General features: G+C 44.2%; 1 protein-coding gene across 50 annotated transcripts in view; it reads left to right on the top strand.

Moving 5' to 3' along the window:
- Positions 1-23,961, top strand: part of LOC104138520 (transcription factor 4) — a 231,608-nt gene that overhangs the window by 92,162 nt on the left and 115,485 nt on the right. For all 50 annotated transcript variants that reach the window (XM_068924439.1, XM_068924438.1, XM_068924435.1 and 47 more), the window contains one exon: positions 17,328-17,392. In XM_068924439.1, coding sequence (XP_068780540.1) covers positions 17,328-17,392 — 65 coding nt within the window. The remainder of the gene's footprint in view (positions 1-17,327; positions 17,393-23,961) is intronic.

Below are 23,961 nucleotides of genomic sequence, written 5' to 3'. Positions count from 1 at the left end.
GTTTATTTATTTATTTAATCCCCAAATCCACTACCCAGGCAGGACTGGGAAGAGCTTAAAAGGTCAGCCCTCTCAAGAGGAGGCAGAAATTGTGGTGTTCCTTACGCTCCCATTTCTCTAGAGATCTGTGTGTACTAAGGCATTTTGAGCAATACTAAATATCCCAGGAAATGGAAAATAGCGCTCTCTTTTTCTTTTCCCGTTAAGTTATTAGAGAATCAATTTTGCATTGATTGTTCAGTTTTTAAGAGCTTTTTCGTAGCATGATACTGCGTAACATATAGATGCGATTGTATTGCTGTATACAATTGTATATTTTCTGCATAACTATTTGTTTAAAATGCATCAGGTTTTACTTTTTCGTGTAGTTTCCTTTTGTATGGGCAAACTGCCCAAGCAGATGGTGTAATGTCACCTGTAAGCAATCTGAATAGATAGGTTCATTCTTACATTTTAGAGAGCCTTTTATTTCCTTTATATACGGTGTGAGTATTGCTGAGAGACTGTTCAAGATGGTGTTTCTTTTTTGTTTCCTTTTAAAGAGACTCCTGCTGTGATTGGTTCTTCCCTCCCCCCCCAAAAAAAAACCCCAGTATTTTTGGGCTCAGTTGAAAATCTGCGACTTAAGAAACTTTCTTGATATTGTTGAAACAACATCATATGAAATCCTTGGCCATTTTTAAAAAAGTGTAATTGAAGATGTGATAGAGCAAGGTAAAAACACGTTTTGTTGTTTAGAGACATACCGTTTCGGTTTTGTAAGTAAGGTCGATATTTGCTTTAAAAAAAAAAAAAAAAGCCTGGTTTTAAAAAGAGCATCTTTTAATTCCTACCAGTTTTTGTAAGCGCTGTTCTTTTTGAAGGTGCCAGATTGGCAGCCCTGGACGCTGCCGTTCCCCATTGATCCACGAGAAAGGTCTGGCAGCGGCAGCGTTCACTAAGCCCTGCGAGTCCTGCCCGTGCTGCCCAGGCAGTTCGCCTTCGCTGGGGGATGAGGGGACCAGTTCTGCAGCTGATAGGCAGATCGATATCCAGGTCTGTTCAGTGCTTGGACTCTGGAACCGCGACAAATGTGATAATTAATGCAAATGGAGTTTTTCTTTGGTGAAGTGGATACACTTCTACTAAGAAACGGAGTGAGACCACCAACACGTTTTCTGTAGGTTTCAGTTTATCCTTGTTTTGGAGGTCTATTCAGAGACAGATTTACGTTGTACAGCTACCCATTGACTTCAGAGAGATACGAAAGGTTTCACCTGTATGGTTTTGTCACAATCAGTTCCTTAAAACGAGGGACCGTTTTTACTTTGTCTTTGTACAGCGCTTCTTACAATGGGTCCTCGATCCTCAGAGTGACCTCAGTTTACCAGCATAATGCAAGTCTTAATAATCTGAACTGGTGGTGTTAAAGATAAGCTTCAAATCAGTTAATTTTCTACTAGTAAGGAATTAGAGGTTGCATTAGTAAAGGCCAGATACTGCTTGTCTTATTATGCAACCAGTCCCCTTGACTTCAGTGGAGCTGCTGGCAGGAATAAGGTGAGAAGTATTTGTATTTAGAAAGCTACAGAGAAACTGTGAATATATTATCAAGCTTAAATACATTTCTACCATACAAGCTCCTTCCTTTAAAAAAAAAAAAAAACGCATGCAGGATTCGGTAAGGCCTTGTTTGTATGTTTTTCCTTAGGGAAGAGTTGAATAAAAGATTATTTTTTTTTAATTTATGGCAAATGAAAAGCAATGGGATGTTGAATGGATTGAGAGAGAAGATGTTTTTGTTCTTGGAATGAAGGAGAGAAGCCTGTGTATGTAAGCATGCCATATATTTTATATGTGTTTTTTGATCATATAAAATCCCAGGGCACTTGGGGTAAAATATTCAAAGCTGACTTGTGTGTACACTGTGTGACGCTCTGGATCTTTCAGAAAACCAGAGTGCTCTCATAAAGTTTATTTTAAGTTATGAATACTTCATTCTTCTGACAATCAGGCCTTAAAGTGATGCATCTGAAATTAGTGACTGCTTCCAAGGGGAAAAAGGAATTTACTGGATTAGAAGAAATAAACAACTCAACCATGTTAAAAAAAATTGGGTAATCTTTTCATCATTGCAATATTTCATACTGAGAAGCCCAATCCCATATCCCTCCTTTCAGGCTGTGGGAGCATTAGCTAGAACAAAGCATTAATGGTTTCACAGTGCTTTTGCAAGGGAGAAGAAGAAATTATGCCAGGCTTTTTTAAATTGCAGTAAAGGATCAAAACTGAAAAAAATTGGATTATCTTCTTACCCCTCTAATTTGGGATTTTTTTCTGGTCCAGTTTGGTTAAAAAAAAAAAAACAACAAAGAATTTTATAATTAATGAGAATGTTTCATACTTTAATTCCAGAAACTTATATAATATTTCTTCCATTTTCTGGGACATAATAAAATTTTCTCTGAAAGATGACCTCCTTTTTCCAATCCAAAAGAAAAGTTCTAATTTGAACTTCTAGTTTACCTTTAAAAAATTGCCTTTGGAATGTCTTTGTAAGAGCTCTTACCGCTTGCAAAGCTTATTCCAAGTTCTGCCCTTGTTCAGAATTTTACATTTCCAGAATGTTATCATTCCAGTAACAATTCACCTGGGAATGGAAAGCAAAGCAACTGATAATTTATTGTCAGAAGTAGAAATATTTGCTGTGGTTGCTAAGGCAGAAAGTGGAAAGTCTAGTATGAATCAACTCTCTTCTTACCAGGAATTGGTTTCTAGTAACAAGAAATACAGCGCTATATTTTAAGGGTTTTGAAGATAGTTGCAAGTTAAGATTTTTGGAACTTTCTTCGGTCTAGATATTTTCCAGGTGAAAAAGATACCCAGTGTTTTCTGTGCTAATCTACTAGCACTTTTCTGAGAAAATATTTGAAAACCATATTTATTCATTAGAACTCATTCATAACTTGGAATCACTGATCATCCACAATAGGAGCTGTGAGAGTTCAAAGATTTTGAAAATTAAAACATACTCATAATAAATTTGTTTGTCAGGGTGCTTAACAAAGTACAATTAGTAAGTTGTGGTTTCTCAGGCATAGAAATCACTCATGGTGGATTATAACTGGCTCCTCTGGCTGTAACGTCCAGTTGGGAACTTGCTGCTTCCAAAGCACAGGATCCTGACATCTGCCCTGTGCAATCCTGGGCACACGCACTTCGTGCAGGCGAAGTAGCACAGCAAGTAGACTCCTTTTTTGTGAGCAACAGATCCTGAGGTTTTCCTGGCTGCAACCACTCTCAGGAAACCCAGCCAGGGACCTCAGTGAATTATGCTGTTTCCGCATCCGGCGTTGTGGGGCCAAAGTGAGATGCTTTGCACTCACATGCCATGAGTATGAGGCCCAGCTCATCTTTCTTGCTTCGTGTTCTGAACTTCTTAAAACTTGAGGATGCGAGGATGCTCGTCCAAGCGAGGTGGCTGCTGTGCCATCCCGGCCTTGCCTGCGGCGGATGGCCCGTATGGACCTCCTCAGCGCGCCCATCACCCCAGCTGCCTGCTGGCAGCCCAGTCAGACCAGTAACGGGTGGCTCCTTGGCGTGGTCCTCCTGGCGCTGGGTGTCCCTTCCGCCTCCTGCCATGCACAAAGCCCTGGGGTCCGGCCGCAGGACCCTGCCGGGCGTTTCCTCTCCGTGGCGGTCTCTGTGTTGGGTCTCTAATACTGTCTTAATGAAGTTAGGTGGCTTTGGTAGGTTAACAACGTTAGGCTTGTACTTGGGCTAATTTTTAGCCAAGCTAAATGTTGTAACAGGTATATTAAACTTTTCATTAAGAAAGCAAAGAGTAGTTCCAGTAGGAATTTTGTTTTTTACTTTTTTATTTATTGTTCCTAAAGGCCATGATTTAGGGAAATGGAATACTTTGCTAAGGTTTTTATCCTGTTTCATTTATGGTTCATAAAATAGTGCATATAGAAATAAATCCAGGTCAAAATTTCAAATTTGCTAACAAAACATGGGAGTTCAGCACTGACAATTACTGTACCTAAAAGCCCCCTGGATCAGGTGTTGTTTTACAGTGTGGACATTTTAATTAGGAATAAAAATGTTGATCTGGATTTAGTAGTAGAATCTACAAAGCACAACTATCTGCCTCATTTTACTGTGTTTTACTGGTGTGAATTTTTTCTATATTTCTCTTTCCATCGCCTTTCTTTGTTTTGTTTGTATGTATGTGTACATTGCTATTGATAACTAAACACCTAAAGTCCCATTGATTATAATAATATCATGAAGCAACTAGTTTATCCCGCAGATAGGTAAAGTTTGAGCACGCCTTCTGATGGGGGTCCCTCGTAGAAGAATTGAGGATGACCGTAATTCCTTCCTTTTCCCCATCGTGACCACGCGGAAGGTAAACGGGCGATAGGAATGACTGCCTGTTTCTGTGCTCGTATGGTTCTTTCCAAAACGAAACCCATGACTGGTGGCAGCTCCTAGGAAATATTGTAATATACTTTGTGACAGCCCCCTAACAAACAAACCAAGAAATCGTACTCTTGTCATTTCTGACAGTCACCTTAGATTGTAAAAACACATTTTGAAAGATGTGTGACTTTTAAGAAGATGATGTCCTTTTAATATGTAGGATCTTCAGAAAGTACCCTTTTTAAAATTAAAGCACGTGCCACAAAAACACGCATTCATAATCATAGGGGTCTTTGTTTCAGTGCCTGCGGTACTAAATGCTAAATCAATAAATTTAAGATCTGTGTTAAGAACTGCAGCGCTACTGGAGTAATGGAGCTGATTCTTTTTCAGCATTAGTTGCAAGCGGTCTTTGTTCTGCCGGCATGCCAGAGCGCTGCCTTCCATGCAGGCTCCGTTTCTGGCTGCCTTCGTCCTGAGGTATCAAGTTTAAAATGGTAACTTCTTGATTTATGAAGAACTGTTCTAATAATTTTTAAGCCTTTATCGTTTCTCTCTGCTTTAGTGTTTGTTCATGGTAACAAAAACAATAGTGATTTGACAAACATATAGACATAACAATAATAGGAAATGCTTAAAGTCATCGGAAAACATTTTCTTAAAAAGAATAATAAAACACAAATAAATGTCTTTTTGAAGGGAGTAAGAGGTTAAATATTTTCCCCTCTGAAAGCAGTGCTTTAAAAGTTTGTTAATGGCTGCTTCAATAAGGTGGCCCCTGGTATTTCTGCCAATGATTTTTTAATCTCAGTTCCTTGAAATCTTAAAACCGGTATGCATTGGAACTTTAATTTAGTAAGCAAGTTTGTTTGTAAATAACTCTGTATTTGATCTGAAGGAAATGATATGCTAGCCCTTGCGCTGGCGAGAACGCCAGATTCCAGCTGAGATGCCCTCAGCTGGAGCTTCCGAGGCTGAGCTGGATCCCCTGGACGTCGCAAGTCTGAAATTTGCCATTACTGTATATATTTGGGGATGAAATGAAACCACTGGCTACTCTTGATTTTGGAATGTTCAGAAACCCAAATTTCAACCCAAATTTTTTGGACGTCACCCAGGCCACATCAGGAGCTGCAGCAGAGGCTGGCAGGAGTGCCGTGTTCCCGTTGCGGGGGAGGCAGGCTTTGGAAAACCTGATGGAACTAGCGGTGCATGTGAACGCAGAAGATAGGCTTTTCAGAGGGCCTTCCCGGGTGCCGGGTCCCTTGCTAACGGTGCATAACCCCATTCACAAAGCTACCAAGATCCATCATAAAACTAGCTCAGGTTTTTCCCCACTGCTCCTATCAGGAGACTCCAGAATCTCACTTTGAGTTTAATCGTTCCTTCCCGTGGAGTGACCCAAAGGTATGGGTGCTGTGCGACCGGGCAAAGGCAAGCGCGAGCCTAGGGTGGTGTATTTCTGGCAGGGAAATGGAGATCCTAACACCGTCATGCAAAGCCTTAATAAGAGATATAATGAAAGTCATTTGGAAAATTAATATTGTTAAGCCTTAAAAATGACGAGTAATATTCATTTGGAATAAGAAGAACACATTTAATATTAGAAAATAATTAGTATCATATGTTTACAAGCCTACTGAATATTTAAACAGTGACCACATACCACTTCATGCCTAGGAAGGCACCGTTGAGCCCTGAATGCTGTGAGTTGCTCTCCCTTTGGTTTCCTGGAAAGCCTTACCCAATGCCTCTGAAAATCTCCGGCAAGGGTCTATGGACACCAGCACTGGGCAGAACAGGTCTTTACTGATAGCAGCGTTGGTTCAGCATTTACAAGGTCAAAATCAGAGAAAAAAAAAAAAGGGGAATTCCAAAAATAAGTACTTAAAATAGGTTCTCAATTCCAGAGCCCCAATAAGCAATTTGTTTTAATAAGTAAGTGGTTTGTTTTGGTTAGTTGACCACCAGCAACTTTCACTGAAATCAGTGTCACTGGCTTGGATTTACAGTTCTCCTAACTACAGGATTTTTTTTTTTTAAATGCCTAAATAAGGAGTTAGTTTAGGTCACCTACTTTATTTTTGCATCTTGATCCCAGGGAATTGCCCAAAAACGGCTATGCAGTTATTTCTGCATATTTTATTAGTGAATGATCGCAGACCTGCTTGATATCAGACCAGAATAATGACAATTTTATACAAGTCTTTCTGTTGTCTTTTACCAAAGCAATTCTTTGCAAGGAATTCTGGAAATACTAGTTATTGTTTTCAGCATTGTATTTTCAAATTATTTAGGAATTTCATTTATGTGCAGTTGATGTGCATGGTTTTTCTTCTAGTTGTTCCATTTGTTATTTAGGTCACTCAAGACTGGTCTGCATAGCAGTAACAAAGCAAGTATTTCCCCGTTTTATACTGTTTCCTGATCCACTGCCATGTCAGTTGGTTACATGGATTCCTTCTTAAGCTCTCAAGAATTCTGCTTTTCAAAAGAAAGTAACAGTGGATGGTGGGCATCTTGCAGAAAGGGTTATTTCATTGCTATTCACATCTTTGGTTAATTCATTAATATGATTTAGTAATTAAAACAGAATAAAAAAGGACCATGGCAGATGTGGACTCATACCTGATAATTATTCAGGACTGGATCTAGTTATGTATGTGTGTGTGAAACCAACATATTCGTAATGTTAAACTGTGGGAAAGCCCAGGGGGTTTCATATATTTCTACCATTTTGCCATTTCTACCATAAAGTCATAGACCTTGAAGATGGAAAGGATCTTTTAGATCATCTGCTCTGTTATCTTGCCTATGCAGAAATGCTCCTGGCAGTAAGCGGCTGATCCTGTACCAAATACATAGGCAGAGGATTTTGAGGGGGGTTCAGAAGGGTGATTTCCAGGATTATTCCTCCTTCTGCTAATATTCAGTACAGTCTCAAGTGTCCTAGCTCTTCTTTGGGGTAACTTTTCTATCAAGAACCCATCACCAAGACTTTGAGGGGGGGTTATGCTATTTTCTTCTTTTTTTCCTGATTATTTCTTCTTTGATCTTTAAGAGACTACTAATAGTATTTATTCTTGTTAATAGTAGAAATGTTCTGTGCTTCGCAAAGTCACCCAGTATAAAAATGGGGACCACTATTTAAGAGAGCTAAGACCATAAGACTTCACAGAAAACAATTCTGGTGAACCACCTCTTCATATATAGCTGGTTTGATAGATCAGATAGTGACTTTAGAAGGGCTACATGAAAATTGAAAGACTACAATATTTAAAATTTAATAAAAAATAGAGTAAATCAAAGTAAAGTCTATAGTCAAACTCCTTAATTGTGATGCATTTGCCGAGTTTCCCTCTTCCATCGTCGGCCCTGCTCTGATGCCATATGGTCTACCATGGAACATTTAACTTGTCAGATATAATGGATTGTCCTGGAAGCAGATTTTTGCTTTGAGCGTTCGGCTCCTTTCTTGCATTTCACTCTCAGCTCCAGGCTGCAGGATGAAGGATTGTGGTGGAAATGCAAAGAAGAGACACACGGTTGATTCCCCTTAAGAGAGTGACCTATATGCCACAAAATTTTACCCACGTAAAGAGGCATTATCCCTGTCACTGACCCTAGCAGGCTGCATGTCAGAACCGTTTAAATTTGTCTGGACTTAACAGATTGTGCAAATGTTTCAGAATCAAGTGCTTAGGAATAATAAAGGCTTGTCATTTCAACTTATGCACTAACAGTGCAGCTCGCCATGGCCAAGGGATGAGTATTATTTATTGTGACCTACATGTAACCTAAGCTGCCTGGCTTGTAGACCTTGTAAATTAAGTTCATCTCCCAAGGCTACTGAAACTTTAAAAAAACATTATCTGATAAGGAACCCGAATGCCCGTTATTCTCCGTTTTGGAAAGCAGAGGTTAAGGTTGGAAGTGACCACCTCTGTGGGTGGGCCAGTAACAGTTAATTCTTGTAGATATTTTGTGTCTTACAACAGAACAAATGAACATTTTTCATTTATACATTTGTACCTGTATGAACGTAGGGATTCTGGCATATATGGAAGAGGGGACCTGGTTGAGCAGCTGTGACTAACCTGCTTCCCCTGGTGGACTCTGAAGCCTGAATAGACGTGGCAAAGCTTTCCGTTATACAAACGTCCCCAAGTAATCTTTGAAACGAACATGACAAACAAGTGACAAATCCCTCACTGGATCAATTCTTTTATATTTCCTCTGACTTAAATAAAATAGAAAATAATGAAATGTTGACTAAAAATGATAGGTAATGCTGCCCAGTTTTGGGAAATAATTCAACAATTTAGGATAAAAATCTGGTCGCGCTAAAGATACTCAGTTTTATTGCTAATATTAGCGCAGCCAGTGTTTCACCTGTAGAGAATAACATACATGTTTGTAAATCAATCTGGATTTACAAATCCGGTTCAATTTAGCATTCCTTTCACATAGAAAGTTTGCATTGAGGAATGATTTTTTTTTTTTTTTTTGCATTAAGGGTCACTGCGTTTGCATTTAGGAGTGAAAGGTTCTAAGCAAAACTGTAGTCTAGCAGAGGTGAAAAAACCCTCTCGCAAAGACGTTTTTCTTCTGCGTAGGAATCAGCATTCCCAGATTTGTTTTCGGGACAGAGTTTTTCTCCTTTTTGACCTGACAGCGCGGGGCAGTGTGGGTACTGGTGCTATGAGTTTGCCAGTATTCTCAGCCCAAATTCATTTTTCTGAAATGTTTGGGAAATGTCAGTTCTCAAGTGTAAAAATCTTATTAGGGTATGCATGCCCTCTGCTGGATATTACAGATTTGAGACTACTGGGTATTTCATAATATGTTACACTATATGTACCAGAACGTTCCTGCTGCTTTGCCATACTCTTGGAAGCTCGTAGTTTGTTTTGTCTGTTTAGCTAATCCAAATTATCCAATCCAAATTGTTTTCAAAAGGTCAAAATTACGCCAACAATAAACACCAGAAATTTTTCTTGATTTTCTATACTGAGCAATATTGCAAATAAATAGCATTTCTATTGAAATGTACAATTAATTATTTAATCTCAAAATATGCTGCACTATGAGGTCCTCAGGTGGTGCTATCTGCGTGTGCAGAGAGCGGGTGAAGACAGGGGAGGAAACAGGAGACAAGCAGCTACAGAGATATTGATGCTTTTGACAAAAAACGAGTTGCAAACTGTCCTTGCAGTCAGACTTTTAAAACGCGTCTGTGTATGCCTGTGGTCATCGTTTCTTTCTTGCCTTCTTGTAGCTTATCGGGCGTGCTGCGAGCTTAATTTTTGTTCTGGGCGCAGCGCGGGTGTTAGCGAGCGAAGCCCCCCCGTGCCGCGCGCTCTCCCTGTCTGGGGGGCTTTTGCTGCGCCAGGAGTCTTCGGATTGGTGTGGTGGTCTTGGTTTAATGCAAAGCGTAAGCAAAGTACTAAGACTGCAAGTTTTCTGTCACTTTTGGATGAAATGCAGCCCCCCCCCCCGATAAGACTGAATTCTGTTTATCATGATTAGATGTAGATTGGAGCCACAATCGGAAAGATAAGGCTTTTGATCTCCTTATCCCTTCCCGTGTCCAACATGGTTTGTGTTAGTAGCCTTTTAATAAATGCTACTAGATAGGGGGTGGTTTACAGACCAAAGATTTAAAGCCCAGACTTTGGCTGTATCCAGGTTTATTGTCCTCTTTCAATTCTTTGTCTTTCATGGCCTGAGATCCTTATCGACCTTGTTTGTAAGTGATTCTGTTTGCATGCCCGAGTGAAACCCCAGGTTTCCAGATACCTGATAAAGATCTGCACTGTGGTCCCAGAACAAATGATGAGGCATCACCCTGCCATATATTTCAATTTAAAATAGCCTTATGAGGCTTACTTAGGATAAAACAATAGCCAGTATTTTACGTTCAGTTCTTATATGTTGCTTTCAGGCCTGACGTATTATTGCAACATGCTTTTATTTGTCTCATAGGTTTATGAAAATGTTGCCCATTTCTATTATTCTGATTCTCTAGTATTTTATAGTGCTTTTGAATGTTTTTGTTTTCTAATGCCTGTCTTCATCCCCTGCCCATCTTTTGACTATTTTATGTCCCAAGAATGAGAATGGTAAGACGTGGTGAGTGGGTTTTTGGAGAGTTTTCATTTCTTTTTGAAATAAATTTGTCTATATGCGGAGTTATACAGGTGTTCAGACTTAGATGATGATAATTATTTCCTTTAGACTTAAATTCCGTGCGCATAAGAAAAGGAAAGGAGACTAAAGATGCTGATGAAGTCAGATGCATCTTCACTCTAAATACAGGATGGTCTCAGATAAATGTTCTTCCAACCCACAGCTTTGGAGGTTTGGTGCGCAGTTGCTCGTTAGTGAACATGGTCGTTAATTTGAGATTAGTCTCTGCGAGACAAATGTAGAGGTCCATGATGGTGGAGTTTCTTTCAAATTTCTTTACCTCATTAAATGTAATTCCTTCAAAGGGCATTGAAATAACTGTTTTGTTTAAACACCTAATTCAGTTGTGAAAGTTTGTTAGTCTTGTATTCTGGTCTCAATCGGTGCGCGTTCGTGTTGTGAAGCGCCTTGACGTTCCTTGTCCCCAGCACGCGGTATTATTTACTGGTTGCACGCTTGCAGCCATGCCTAAGGAACGGCAATGCCTTCCTGCCCTCTGACTAGGTGCAGAAGGTGCTGAGCGCCTGGCGCAGAGGGTCGAGCACGCCTGCTCCTCGCCGTGTTAGACCACTCTCTGTCCTGCAACGCAGCTGTATAACCAAGTAGTAGTAGTGCTGCTTATAAATTCGTCTGTGCTTAGAGCCCTAAGCAAAGTCGCACCTTTCTTTTATAGGGCGGTATCATAATCTGTACCATCTAATTGATTTCAGTGGGACTAGGCAGAGACTAAGGGACCATTTAATTTAGGTCTGGTAGAATACGGTCTTCGATGTACTGTCTTCGCGTTCTTATTTTTACAGTGTCAAATATAGTTTTGTCCCAGCTATTTCGTTTTAAGGGCACGCAAGCAGGGAAATCGCATCTTGCCCTCTAATAGATGCTATTATTTGGTAGATTACAGAAATAGATGGAGCAATTTGCCTCGGTCTTTTGCTTTGGGTCCCGTTTTCATGAACCAAGATCAGTGGCAAAAAATTAGTCTTGCATTTTCATGTAGTGACTAGATATAGTTATGGATAGGAGCGCGTCCGGAGCGAGAGCTGCGCTCAGGACCGCGTTGCGGAGGCTTGGGCGGGCAGCACGGGCAACGCGCTGGCAGCGCGGGGCACAGCTCAGCATGCACAATGGCAATTCATATTAAAAAAAAGTATAAAAAAAAAATATATGTATTTATGTGCACACATATATGTAGTGCGTGTGCATGTAAGGAAGCAGTTTGGCCTTAGGGATAGCCAGGAGTTGACCTTGCCCATTAGGCATAAGCACTGGACCAATGAAGTGAGTCAGCGGTGAAGTACCACTTTAGCTCTGAGTTTCCTTGCTTTGGGTTTACTGAAGTCAGATCTGTAGCATTATTTTAGAATAGGTTTTAAGATTTAATTTCCTTTGCATTTTGATGGTACTGTTTTAAAAAAAAAAATCTCCCTCTGTAATAGCACTTGCTGTGGCATCATAACGTCTCTTTAAGAACCATTACTGTTTACTGCGCATCAGTGTAAGTGGCAAAATCCTTTCATGTCAAAAAGATCTCCTTCCCCTAGCACTGTGCCTCATTTTGGGGTGTGATGGCATGAAAATTACTGGGATTAATGCTATGCCTTTAGCTCTATATCTGGTTCGTGGACGCTACCTTAGATCAGCTGCTGTGTCATTTTTACTATTTGGTGAATGTTATTGCACAAACTTTGCTCAAAATGTGTCGGCTTTTGCCTTGTTGTCTGTACTTCAGGCACAGCACAAAGCATGAAATAGCTCATTAACGTGGTACTTCCATCACCATCGGATAAGATTCATTGTAATGTAAAATACAGTGCTCAAAACCTCATGGAAAGAAGTGGGATAGTTTGTACTGTGCGTCCTATAGTGGTAAGCGCGTTGCTGTTAGAGAAGTACATATAGAGAGCGTATGTCCAGCCCGGGCAGCCAAACGAGCTGAGGTAGGTACCTCTGCTGCTGCAGCGTTGCAAGAAGAGGGCTCCTAGCCTTGTGCCTGGTGGCAGCGGGTCCTGCGGAGCCCGGGGCTCCCCTGGGCGTTGTGCTGCCGCTCGATCGGCGGGGACGGATCCAGGCCCCGGCGGCGCTGCCCGGCGGGTCCAGCACGGGGAGGGTATAGGGGATGTATAGGAGATCTCAGAGAGTGATCTGCTTATAGGCATAGGCTGTATCGTCTGCAGTAGCTCATTTATTTCATCAGGGTTTTTCCTAGGCTAGTGTGTAATTCTATACGGATTTTAGCACGGTATCTATGCTAAAATTAGTTGGGTTTTCCAATCTCTGAGGCAAGAAACCCCCTAGGCCTGACAGCCTGGATGTCCGCTGTCAAAAGGTACTGTGCAGAGCTGGTCAACCTGTCAAACAGAGCCTGGAGCCAAAGACCCGAGAAGGTCTTCACGCACGCTGGGCACCGCTGACGTGATTCCTGCCCTCCTCTCTCTGTGGTGCCCAGTCCTTCGTTTCTCGTGCAACCAAACTTCAACAAGCGTTAGCAAAATTTAAAGGCAAGAACTGTAGATTATTAAACTGCTTCATGATCCTCATAATAGTGCAAACAAACCCTGCTGCAGCTGATAATACATAAATAATGTGTCCATTATATAGAGACGAATGTGGAACTGTAAAGTTCAGCCCATTCTGCAGTTGCTCAGAACTTTTTCCAAAATTAGCTCTCGGCTTCGTGATTCTCATGCCTGGTCGTACTTCAAAAGTGAATTCTCCCTTAATTTGTCATTCTCTTTTAGAGGAATTAATCAGTCGCCCGTCAGTATGCACTTGAGACACAGGACATCGGAAGGAATGATAAATAAGAATTTTGAAAAATGTTAGAAATGCAATAATAAAATAAGAAATAAGTTTAAGCCAAATTGCAAACCTCAACAGATCCAAATTCTGAGCCACTCAAATTCCAGTCCCTAATGCAATTACTTTTTTTTTCCTTTTTTTAAGCATCTTTCCCGTCTTTCAGTCTAACCAAGAACTAAACCCCAAACGTAGGGCGTTGGGAAGCTGAATTAGAATATTCTGGTTGAACTCATCTCTAAAAAAAAAATACGCCAAACATGAAATCAATGCAAACATTGAATTCAAATCGTTTATAGAAATTGCTTCACTTCCTTTTTCTCTGCAGATGGAAAGGGTTGCCTCACGCCTTCTCATTCTGCCTGCCAGAATAGAGACGAGGTGCCCTATCTCCCGGGGCAGGGGAAAAGAGAGGGGGGAATCAGATGACTTGCATTTGTGCTCTGGAAGTTGCTTAAATTTTCTACTTAATTTGATTAATTTTTCAAAGTACACCATGGAGAGGCAAGTGGCTTCTTTACTGATTGATTGGCAATCCTGTGCTGCTTTATTTTTTGCAGTCAAACAAAAATGCAAGCAAAATATTTATGAAGCAGTCGTTTTAGTGTCGTGAAGATAATCAGTATTTTTTTTTTCCTGAGGTGTTTAGAGAGCATAGTCTTTAGACTCAGCGTGTTTGTCAGAAAACAGGAGCTGCATGTAGTTGTTTCTTTGTCTCTCCTTTGATTGGCATGCATTGTGTCGATTAATTGAGTACACATATATATATATATTTACACACACGGTAAGTTATTACTCCAGATAATAATGAAGGTGCTTTTTCTGCGTTACCTTAAGAATAAGAGTATGCTCCAAAGTTATTAAGCAGCCTTTGTAGGTCAACTTCTTCTACGAAGCTTTGCTTCAGTTGTCAGCTCGTGAAGCCACGCACCGATATATATTTTGTTGCGTGTGCCGAGCGCTAGAAACAAATGGCACGTTTTAACATTTGGTCCTCTAGGTAGAAAAATTAATCAGACGTCTGACAAGATTTGTTATCCGTCTGTATTTCAAGCTTCCTTTTTTTTTTTTTTTGTCTTTCTTTCTTTTTTTTTTTCTTTCCTCCTTTTTTTCCTTTTTCCTCCCCCGGCTTCCGACAAACGTTACTTAACGGGGCGCTTTCGGGTTTTAAAACCCGGACCGCGGCGCTGCGTGGCCGTAAAGGACCTGCACGATGAATGCTACCCCTCATGCCTCTTTTGAGTAGTTTTAGCCACGGGGCTTGGCGCTGCCACCCGTTGTCTCTGTGCCAAAAAAGATCCGCAGCGGCTGCCGCATTCTGGTACTAGAGGGGTTGGGTCTCGAAATTTCTGCAGCGAGCGCGCCGCCGCCGCTGCGCCCGGGCGCGGGGGGGAAAGAGGAGCCCCGCTCCGGCCCCCGCCAGCCCCGGAGCCGCGGGGCGCAGCCTGCCGCGGGGCGCAGCGTCCCCGGCACGGCCGGCAGGCGCGAGCGGAGCGGAGCGGAGCAGCTTTTGTGTTTCGCGAGCGCGTAAGCGGGACTTAAAGAGCCCGCTCCGGCGTGTCCTCCGCGCCCTGGCGACCTGTGCGAAGGCGCGCCCGTGAATTTTAAGCAGAAAATCGGCATCGAGACGGTAGCTAATTCGAAATGGACGGTGTATACGAGAGAGGGTGGTTTTGGGGTTTTTTTTGTTTTTTTTTTGTTTTTTTTGCCCCCCTACAAGACGAAGTGTCATTACAAAAAAGTAGGATAGTTTCATAATGGCGGTCGATAGCGACAAACCTACGGGCGTGTGCCTTTTTAACGCTTTCTTGACTTTTTCGCCATCTTTTTTGTTACCCCTCCTTAATAGAGAAGGCAGATTTGGAGCTGCGCGTGGGAACAGCAGCCGCAGCGGCGGCGGCAGCACGCCGCAGGCGCGGGAAAGTTCAAGGCTTACGCTCTCAGAACGAAACGCGTGCGCTCGTGATCGCCAGAGCTACCTGCCTGCTTGGTGGCGAAAGCGGATGCTGCAGATGAAATCTTTACAAGGAGCATAATCCTTAAAAAAAAAAAAAAAAAGAGAGAGAGAGAAAAAAAAAAAAGGTCCGTCTCCCGCTGGCTGCTGCGCCGCTTTGGTACCTCGCAGGCTTCGACAGAGTGCTGGACGGGTGCCCATTGATGTCATGGAAACACTCAAATTACTGAGAATGATTCATGTCTGCGCTGTTCTCTTATCCTCCCCCACACAAACACAAGTAGATTTTAACCCTGACAACTTGTAATTTGCAGCGGGTTTATTTTTGTATCGGGATAAATATTTTTTAACAACTGAAATTAAGACGAGGCTGCCCGCGCCTGACGCGGTAGGAAAGGGCGGCCGCTGACACCCGGGCAGCGACGAGAGGCGCTTTCCGAGCACCTCGCGCTGCCGCCTCCGCTCGGTTCCCCTCAACCCTCTCGTTTTCGTTTGGGATTTCCCCCCCCCAAGCCCTCAGCCCCTGCAACGCCCGTGGGCTTCGGCCCCCCTGGGGTGATGCGCAGTAGCTCAGGTAACTCCGGGCGGGCCGTCGAGACGTTTCGTTTTTCAGGTCTCGGCCCTGGACTCAGGGATTCGCCGTTAAACGTGCAAAAGTGCACTTTTCGATCTTGAATTATTGGCGCCGAGGCCCCCGGCGCGCTCTGCATCCGGCTGCGGAGCGAGCGAGCCGTCAGCTGCGCGTAAGCGCGCCGAGGTGCTGTCAGCAGTTATCATCACGCGTGGACCAAGCGCCCTACGAATCGCGGAGAAATTTTGGAGGTTCCTGCGCCTCGGTCGTGAGCTTGTGTGGGGAGACAGCAGCCACAAGAAACAACTGCGCAACGAAAACAAGCTTCTTAAATTACGTTGAAGAGGAAAGATAATGTTTTACTCCAAACCGCTCGCAGCGGTCAACCTTTGTCAGCAGTACCTCTAACCCGAGGTCAAACGTAGCAGCCATATATTAAAGGAAAGGCTCGTAGAGTCGGTTAAAACGCGTCTACGCCACGGGGGGAATGACTTAAATTGGCTCTGTCATCCTTTGTCGGACGAGCCGGCCCAACCGCGGGCGCGCTATAAGATTGGGATCACCTTTGGACCACCTCGCTCTGCTGCGGCGGCCCGGCCCCTCGGGCGCGCCGGTTCGGTGGGCCGCTGTTTTCTGGTGACCCGCCACCTCCAAAGGCAGTACCGTGGGTCTTTTGGAGTGCAATTGTTCAGCGGCTGTGGTAGAGGCACCGGCTTCCCCTGGGGGTGCTGCCGCGTTTCTCGGGCGCGAGCTCAGCTGTAGGCGCAGAGGTGCCCCGCGTAGGGTCCTCGGCGACTAGCCTCTCCTGCGCTCCAGCCTATAGTAACAACTGGAGTTTTATGGATCATTTTTACGGTCTTCTTGGGTGTTTTGCTAGGTAGCACCCTCCCGGCCGTGGTTACCCTCGCCGTAAGGGTGGGCTTTGGGTGCCCGGGTGTTTTGTAGGAGCCCCCTTTTGCCGGGGCTTTGTCTCTCCGGCACGCGGTGCGACGCTCTCAGCTGCGACTTCGTGCGTGGCGGCAGCCACCTCTTTCCTCCTCGGTTTTGTTCTAGCCCAGTCTTCCCGCCGTGGAAGGACCTTTCTTCTCCTTTTGGCGCATGGCATAACTGTAACCAGTCAGGCTGTTGGATCCGTGTTATAAAAATAAAAGCAGAGGCGCTTGGGGCTGGCACGGCGTCTCGGCAGGCGCTGGGCCCCCGTCCACGTCCCAGCGCCGCTGGCGCGGGCACAACTTTGGTAGCGCAGGGCAAATTTCCGGCCGGGTGTCTCCTGCGCGCGCGAGGGCATTGGCTCCCGGACCGGGGCGGACGCGGTGGTTGGGCGCGGGGCGGGAGGCGGCGGAGGAGATAACATACGCCTCTTTTGGTGTCCGTTATAATTTTTATTCTTTATTTATTTTTTATTACCAGGTAAAACAGAAAGGGGTTCATACTCGTCGTATGGAAGAGACTCGAATTTACAGGGTTGCCACCAGGTAAGTGGAAATCTGCTTTGCAGAGAGCCTGCGATAAGTAGCCTGATGCGTGAGGTTTGTTTCCTCAACTTGTTCATCCTCGAGTTAGGCTCCATCAGGCGCAGCAGCGTTTAGCGAACGTGCGTTCCTTAAAAATAGCCGGTGTTTGCAAACGTTTGTCTTAAAACTTCTTGCCTGAGACGTTCGAGGCACGATGTGGTTGCCGGAGGCTGTTAGCAGTCGGGGTAGCCTCGTGCGGCCCTGGTGAAAGCGGCTGTAGACTATGGCTGCTTGTGCGGTGGTGGCGGCGCTGCTGCGGCGCAGCTCCTGGCTGCACAACCTGAGAGACCGCGGCGGCGGTGGGAGCACACCGCAGAGCGTGCGCCGGCCCCTAGTTTGGGATGGCTACTGCAGTAAATTATAGTTTTCATAGAATCTGTATGATGTTGTGTGAAAACAAGGTTGTATTGAGGGATAAAAATGTCTGTGGAAATATGATTTGTTGTCCCTTTTTGTTTCCGAATTGTTTTTGGCTGGAAGTCAAGGCCAGCAGGCTAACAGCAAAGCCGTCTCAAGGGAAGCATGCGTGAGCTAGAAAAATAAGAGTAGTTTAATTAAATAATAAAATGCCAATGTAATACAAAGGTATAGCATGCCTGTGTGTGTGCCTCTGTGCACTTTGCATTTGCATACTCTTAAGTCTCCAGAGAAAGTCTGAGTCTAAAGATACTATCAATAGCCAAAAGTCTGTGCTTTGTTTCAAGACAATTGATTTCCTTAAAAGACACTTTCTTTTTAATTCCAGTGGCAATATTAATCGTTATGTTTAAATTCATCTTGTTTTTTGAAGAGTGTTAGGCTTCCTTTCCTTTTTAAAAGTGCCGTCGCTTCTTACTTTCGAAAACTATTGAAAGAATTTAATAGCCTTCTTAATATTCAAGGCTTTATACTGTGTAAATCTGCTAGGAAAAAAAAAGCCCCAAACCCCAAAATGCACATTATTTCCCTGTAGGAAAGGGGAATACTTGATCCCTTCATCATTTTCCTATGTCCACGTTCTTGGATAATATGGAGAAACAGCTTACTCTGGTGTGTCTTAAACACAACTTGTTTCATTTAGCACTGAAAAATGAAGCGATTTGAAAAATTAAATACAAGTTTGCCTTCCAAGCGCGCACAGGCGCATCACTCACGCCTGTCCGAGAGCGGGCGCCGCGTGGCCGTCGCCGCCACCGCCGAGGTGCAAGTTTGCAAACCAAGCCCTGGAAGTAAACTTACTGATGCGTTTCACCTCCGCATACATAACTATTTATTGAGACAATAAAAAAACTTACAGATTTCGACTAATTGCAATAACCAGAGCAGGCGAATACAGAAGATCACACATGTAACTCTGTCTTTACCTGATTCAAAACAGCTGCAGTAGCTCTTAATTAATGTTAGGAACCAGTTCTAAGTAGTCTTTTTTGCTTTAAAATCCTTGCATGCTTTTGCTTCCTGTTGTTAAGAGCTAGCAGGATGACTCCTTTTCCCAGTCCTTGCATAGCCTTTGGGAGTTTGTCCCTTACACGTGGTCTCACCAGCCCACAGGTGAGACCCTTCTGTGCATCTGGGGCACCTGGAGTTCCCAGTCTGCTTCTGTGCTGGGTCTCATCCTTTTCTTTGTTGCATTTTGCTTTTAGTTTTTCTTTCAGTCTTACTGTACTTGAATGGTCTGGTATTATTGGAAGGAAGTTAGAAATTGTTTCAGAGTTCAAAATGGCGTTGCACCTGAATAGGTTGAACGATCTAACCATTTTGCATGGGGTCTTAGTATATAGTAAGACGACTCGCATTGCAGTCTGTACGGGTTCGTGTACGCATAGGGTATTTATGGATGTCTGCTTGCCACAGATGTGAATTTTCTTTGATTTGGGGGTAAAAAGATAAACCTCGAAACTAAAGGCAGAGGGTGCAACTGTAAGCTCGAGGAGACAATTTACCAGAAACAGACCATTTTTTTAGCATCATCTGCTTTAGGACCCAAAAGTGAGCCTGCGTTTTGCATAGATTCTCTACAGTAGTAGCAAGTGACCTAAAACCAGTATCAAAGAAGTATCCTGAATCCAAATATACCCGAAATCAAACAATAGAAAAAATCACGAGGCGCTGATAGGGTTGCAGCATCACGGTATGCACGACACGAGTGCTACGGGGGGTGTGCGAGGCGCTGGAGGGCGGCGGGCTGCTCCCGACAGCCGGTGCCGCGCCGAGCTGAGCGCTCCGCCGCGGCGCTCAGCGGTGGCTGGATGCAGCCCTTGGATGCAGCCCCCCGCCCGTGCACGTCCGCCCGGGGCTGGGGAGCGGGTGAGCGATCGCGGCGGGGTGAAACTGCGAAAGGGGAACTGCCAGCTCATTGCCGCACGCAGGACAGTTGCCTGGAGAAACCGGCAGCCCAGCTTCCTCTTTTCCGTTCGAAAAAGGACCAACTGCACACAGCCGATGTCCACGGCTGTTACTGGTCACTGGATTTCTTCGGTCCAGAACCCAGAAGAGGTTTGAAACCTTAAAACGCCAATAAGCTTCAGCCTTTTGGCAAGCAGTTGCACGTGCTGTGAAGGAGAGCGCAAGCCTCAAGGGGCAGCCCAGAACAGGGAGCTGCTGGCCACCCTTCATCCTCTTCCCAGGCTCTTGGTACCAGTGGAATAGATGTTGTCGGGATCCTGCAGCGGATACATCCTTTATTCCAGTAAAACGACCCGATAGCTGAGGTTACAGTGCAAGAGTTAGTGCATTTCTTTTTCTGAATGATCCTTTTCCGAAGGATGCTGTTGTACGCTTCGAAGGACGAATCCCGCAGAATTCAGTTGGTATGGACATTGATTTGCTCTCCGTATAGGTCGTTTCATTGTACCTCCGTGACCATGCTCCGTGCTTGTGTAAAGCCAATGAGGATCTGACGGAGAAAACTTATTACGCTGCCTACTCACTCTTCATCTGCTCACTCTTCTTTTCTGTGGTTTCATTCATGAAAATGTGAGGAATATTAGGAAAACATTAACAAAAAGTACAAATAATGAAGAGTCTGATCCATGGAATAGGGTCTTTCTTCCTGCCGTACTGCATGCAGGTTCGTGCAATGTGATGGAAAAGTAGATAAAATAGATGACCAGTGCTCAGGCAGGAAGGAGAAAAAATATTTCTAAAATAAGAATCTCTTGAATTCCTGCAAGGTACAGAAGGAATAATGCTTAATGCTGAGGTTGGGCCATCTGTTGTCTGTTCTCCAGGCTGCAGAACTATCAGGATCCACCAAATTATTAACAAGTATGAACCTTCAGGCTTAAAATAAAATGAAAAGCTACAAGTCTATTGCAAGATTTCTGGGGCGTGTTTTCATATGTATTAAGAAAGATTAGCTTATCTAGACAGAAGATATTGAAGAAAACTTAGTGAATGCCAAAGAAAACATTGGAAGTGATATTACAGATAGTTCAGAACCCCCTAAAGCGTTCAGTTGTCACAGGAACTTGAGTAGCAGGAATAGTTGTGCGTGCACCTTTTTCCTAAACCTAAGAGGAGTGTGCAGATTTTGTTGATTTCTGAAAGGTAAATTGCTACCTCCAGATGTGATGCATCGCTCTCTGTAGATGAGTTCCTGGAACAATTAAGGAAAACTAAATACCTAACGATATTGAACTTGCTACCTATTAATCTTCTGGCAGGAAAAAACCCAACAACCTCTCTTTGCACAAACAGCAGGAATGATCTGAGGTTTCCATTCCTGTACTTTATTCACACCAATGAGAGAAGAGGTCAGATACACAGCAACCCATTTACTTCAAGATGATTTTTATTTCAGAGCCTAGGGCCCAATTCTGCTCTCACTGAGAACCATAGCAAATACAACACTGATTACAATGGGAGTGGAAGAAAGCACATCCTGGGACCATTTAAGACCATTGGAGAGAAGTCATCTAAGAAGCATGTACTGAAGTTGTTGTCAAGACACTTTTGAAACACTGGCTTCATTGAAGTTAATGACAAAAATCTCATTTCATTCAGTAGAGTCAGGAGTTTGCGTGTTGTCTTAGTTCTGTGCTACTTACCATTTCCCCAAATATATATTTTTTTAAATTGTGCTGATTTTGGGGAGATTAGCAAGGCAGTAGGATTAAAAAAAAAAATTTGCCTATTTTATTTCTCCAACCGTTTTTCTGGTTTCCTGTATTATTCTGTATTATTAGTTTGGCACTCTAGACTGTAAATAAGAGCCTGCACTTCATAGTGAAGGGCAATACATCTGTTTCTTTATTCAAAGAGCTTAATGTAAATCAGCACTTTGTAATACAGTGTAAACTGGTAAAGCCAAAAAGAGTTATAAGAAAGAAGAGCTTTGCTGCATCAGCGATCGGGAAGCAAGGATCTGTGCAAGGGTGCGCGTGAGCTTCGCAGGGGCAACAGCGAAACGGCTCCCGAGGAGATGGAAGCACGTTGTTCGGGCTGGAGGATAGACTTGTGTAAATCACAATGCTTTGGTTTCCCAAATGACAGATAAAAATGAGGGGTTGTGTTAATTCTACAGTGTGTATAAAACATTGATATTCCTTGGTGCAAGAGGATCTGGATATACAAAGTACTATTATTAGACTAATAGTAGCGTGTGCTGCTTAGAGTACCATGGATCTACTAATCAGCTAATAGTCGATAGGACCAACTTTGAATAATCCAGAGCTATTGCGCTTTTCTGAGCGATACTTAAATTAAGACAGCAATGAATAAAGAGAAATGCAAAGAGAGCTTGATGGCCAGAAATCATACTCCCTAGATTTCCAAGGCAACACAAAATTAGACAGTTCTTTTAAAATTTGGACTACGCCTTTCTGGCAAATGCGCAGTAACTGATATTTAGTTTTCAAGGTGTTTTAGCTTAAAACAAAATCCAAAAATCCTAAGGTGACTTGTTTTTGCTACCAACGCTTTTGGAAAGGGAGTCTAAATGTTGTCTTTGGACGTACTGATGTACTCGATGCTCCAGAAGCGCTCTCTGGAGCCAGCTGGACCCATCCCACTTTTAAACGCTGAAGCTGGAATGAAGTGTTGAGGTGAAAGCTGGTGCAGTTATACCTGCTCAGCCAGCTTAGGAAGAAAAAAAAAGCTCTGCTTCCATAACGTAGTAAATTGCATCCGGAATGAGAACATACCTGCTAGCCTTAAGCTTGACGCAAGATGCTGCGGTAAGGGAGAGGCTGATCGACAGCACGAGGTAGGAATGATGTTCCTACGTGCTCTGTCCGTGTTTCACCTTCAGCTCCAGCCAAGCATCCTTGGAGGCTGCTCAGCAAAATGGCTTCTTGAAGCATCCCCGCTGCAGGAGATGTCCCAGCACAAGCCACCTAAACTTTGGGCAGCTCTGTGGCATCCCAGCGTTTCCTGAGGTGATCGATGGTAGCAGGGGCAGCTTATTTGGCAAAGGTATCCGGACCAGGAGGCTCAGAGAGCTGGAAAAGGCAGACGGAGGGCTGCAGCTTTTGTATATGTTCCCCCTCCAAGTCTCGCTGACCGCTTCGGCAGGAATGAATGAGCGGTCTCGTAAGGTGCTTGGCCCTCTTTTCTCTCCGCCCTACCCGAACCACGCTGACACGTGCCCCGTCCGTAAGCTTCGCTCCCAGCGTTCGCCGGCGTGGCTCGTGGCTGGCGAGCCCGCGGCCGGGGGGCTCGGCGGCAGGCAGCGGCGGCGGGGCTGCGACGCGGGGGCACCTGTAAAGACGGCGCTTCTACAGAGAGCCTGTGTGTGCTGTAACGGCACGCGTATAACTTCACTGACCGCTTCTCCTCTGTCTTCGTTTTGAGCCTAATACTTTCTGCCGTACGTTCTTCTGGCTCCCTTTCCACCTGTCTTCTCTTCCCTCGCTCTCTGCTTCCCTGCGCTCTCTGCTGTCACCCCGGAGTCTCTGACCCCGTTCCCCTGGACCGGGAGCCAGGCGGTTTCCGAGTGAGGTCGAGCGAACGTGCCAATTCTGGCTTTGGTCTCTAGAAACTCACTTCAAAGCTCGCATAGACCCAACCTGAGTTAAACCTTCTTGAAGCCGATAATGTTCTTCTGTATGCTTTTCAGTCGGATCTGGCTCCAGGTATTTGTTGGACATGATGGTCCTCCTTGGCTCTTTCGTGACGTGCCTTCCCCTGCGGGATCTTGGCTCCGCTCTGCTCTTCTGCATCCCACCTTTCCGTGCTCCCCTTTTCCTCTGCGGCGGGGCGACACGGCAGGACACACGGGGGGCGCGTGGAGGAGCCTGGGGAGGCTGAGAGGAGCCGTGGGCACACCATGGGGCTTCCTCAGAAGGTTTTCTTATTAGATACACGCGACCTTTTATGCTCTCTGTGTTACAGCTGACACAGAGGGAGCGAGTCTTTGGCTTTGCTCCCTCCGAGCAGGTGGCAGCATGGTAGACACGCTTTCCACTTCACTCGGAAATGCCCCCTTTGCCATCTCTTTGCCGTCCCCTAAGTTGCAACAGGATTCTTTGAACGTTTCCCATCAAGGAGCAGAAGGAAACCCTTGGGTTTTAATTTTTGAATGTCTGTGGCTCGTTGGGCATAGTGGAGGG

This window comes from Struthio camelus, chromosome W (assembly GCF_040807025.1).
Source record: "Struthio camelus isolate bStrCam1 chromosome W, bStrCam1.hap1, whole genome shotgun sequence".
NCBI lineage: Eukaryota > Metazoa > Chordata > Aves > Struthioniformes > Struthionidae > Struthio > Struthio camelus.
The sequence above is the reverse complement of the archived record's forward strand: the minus strand, read 5'-3'. Positions and strand labels throughout refer to the sequence as shown.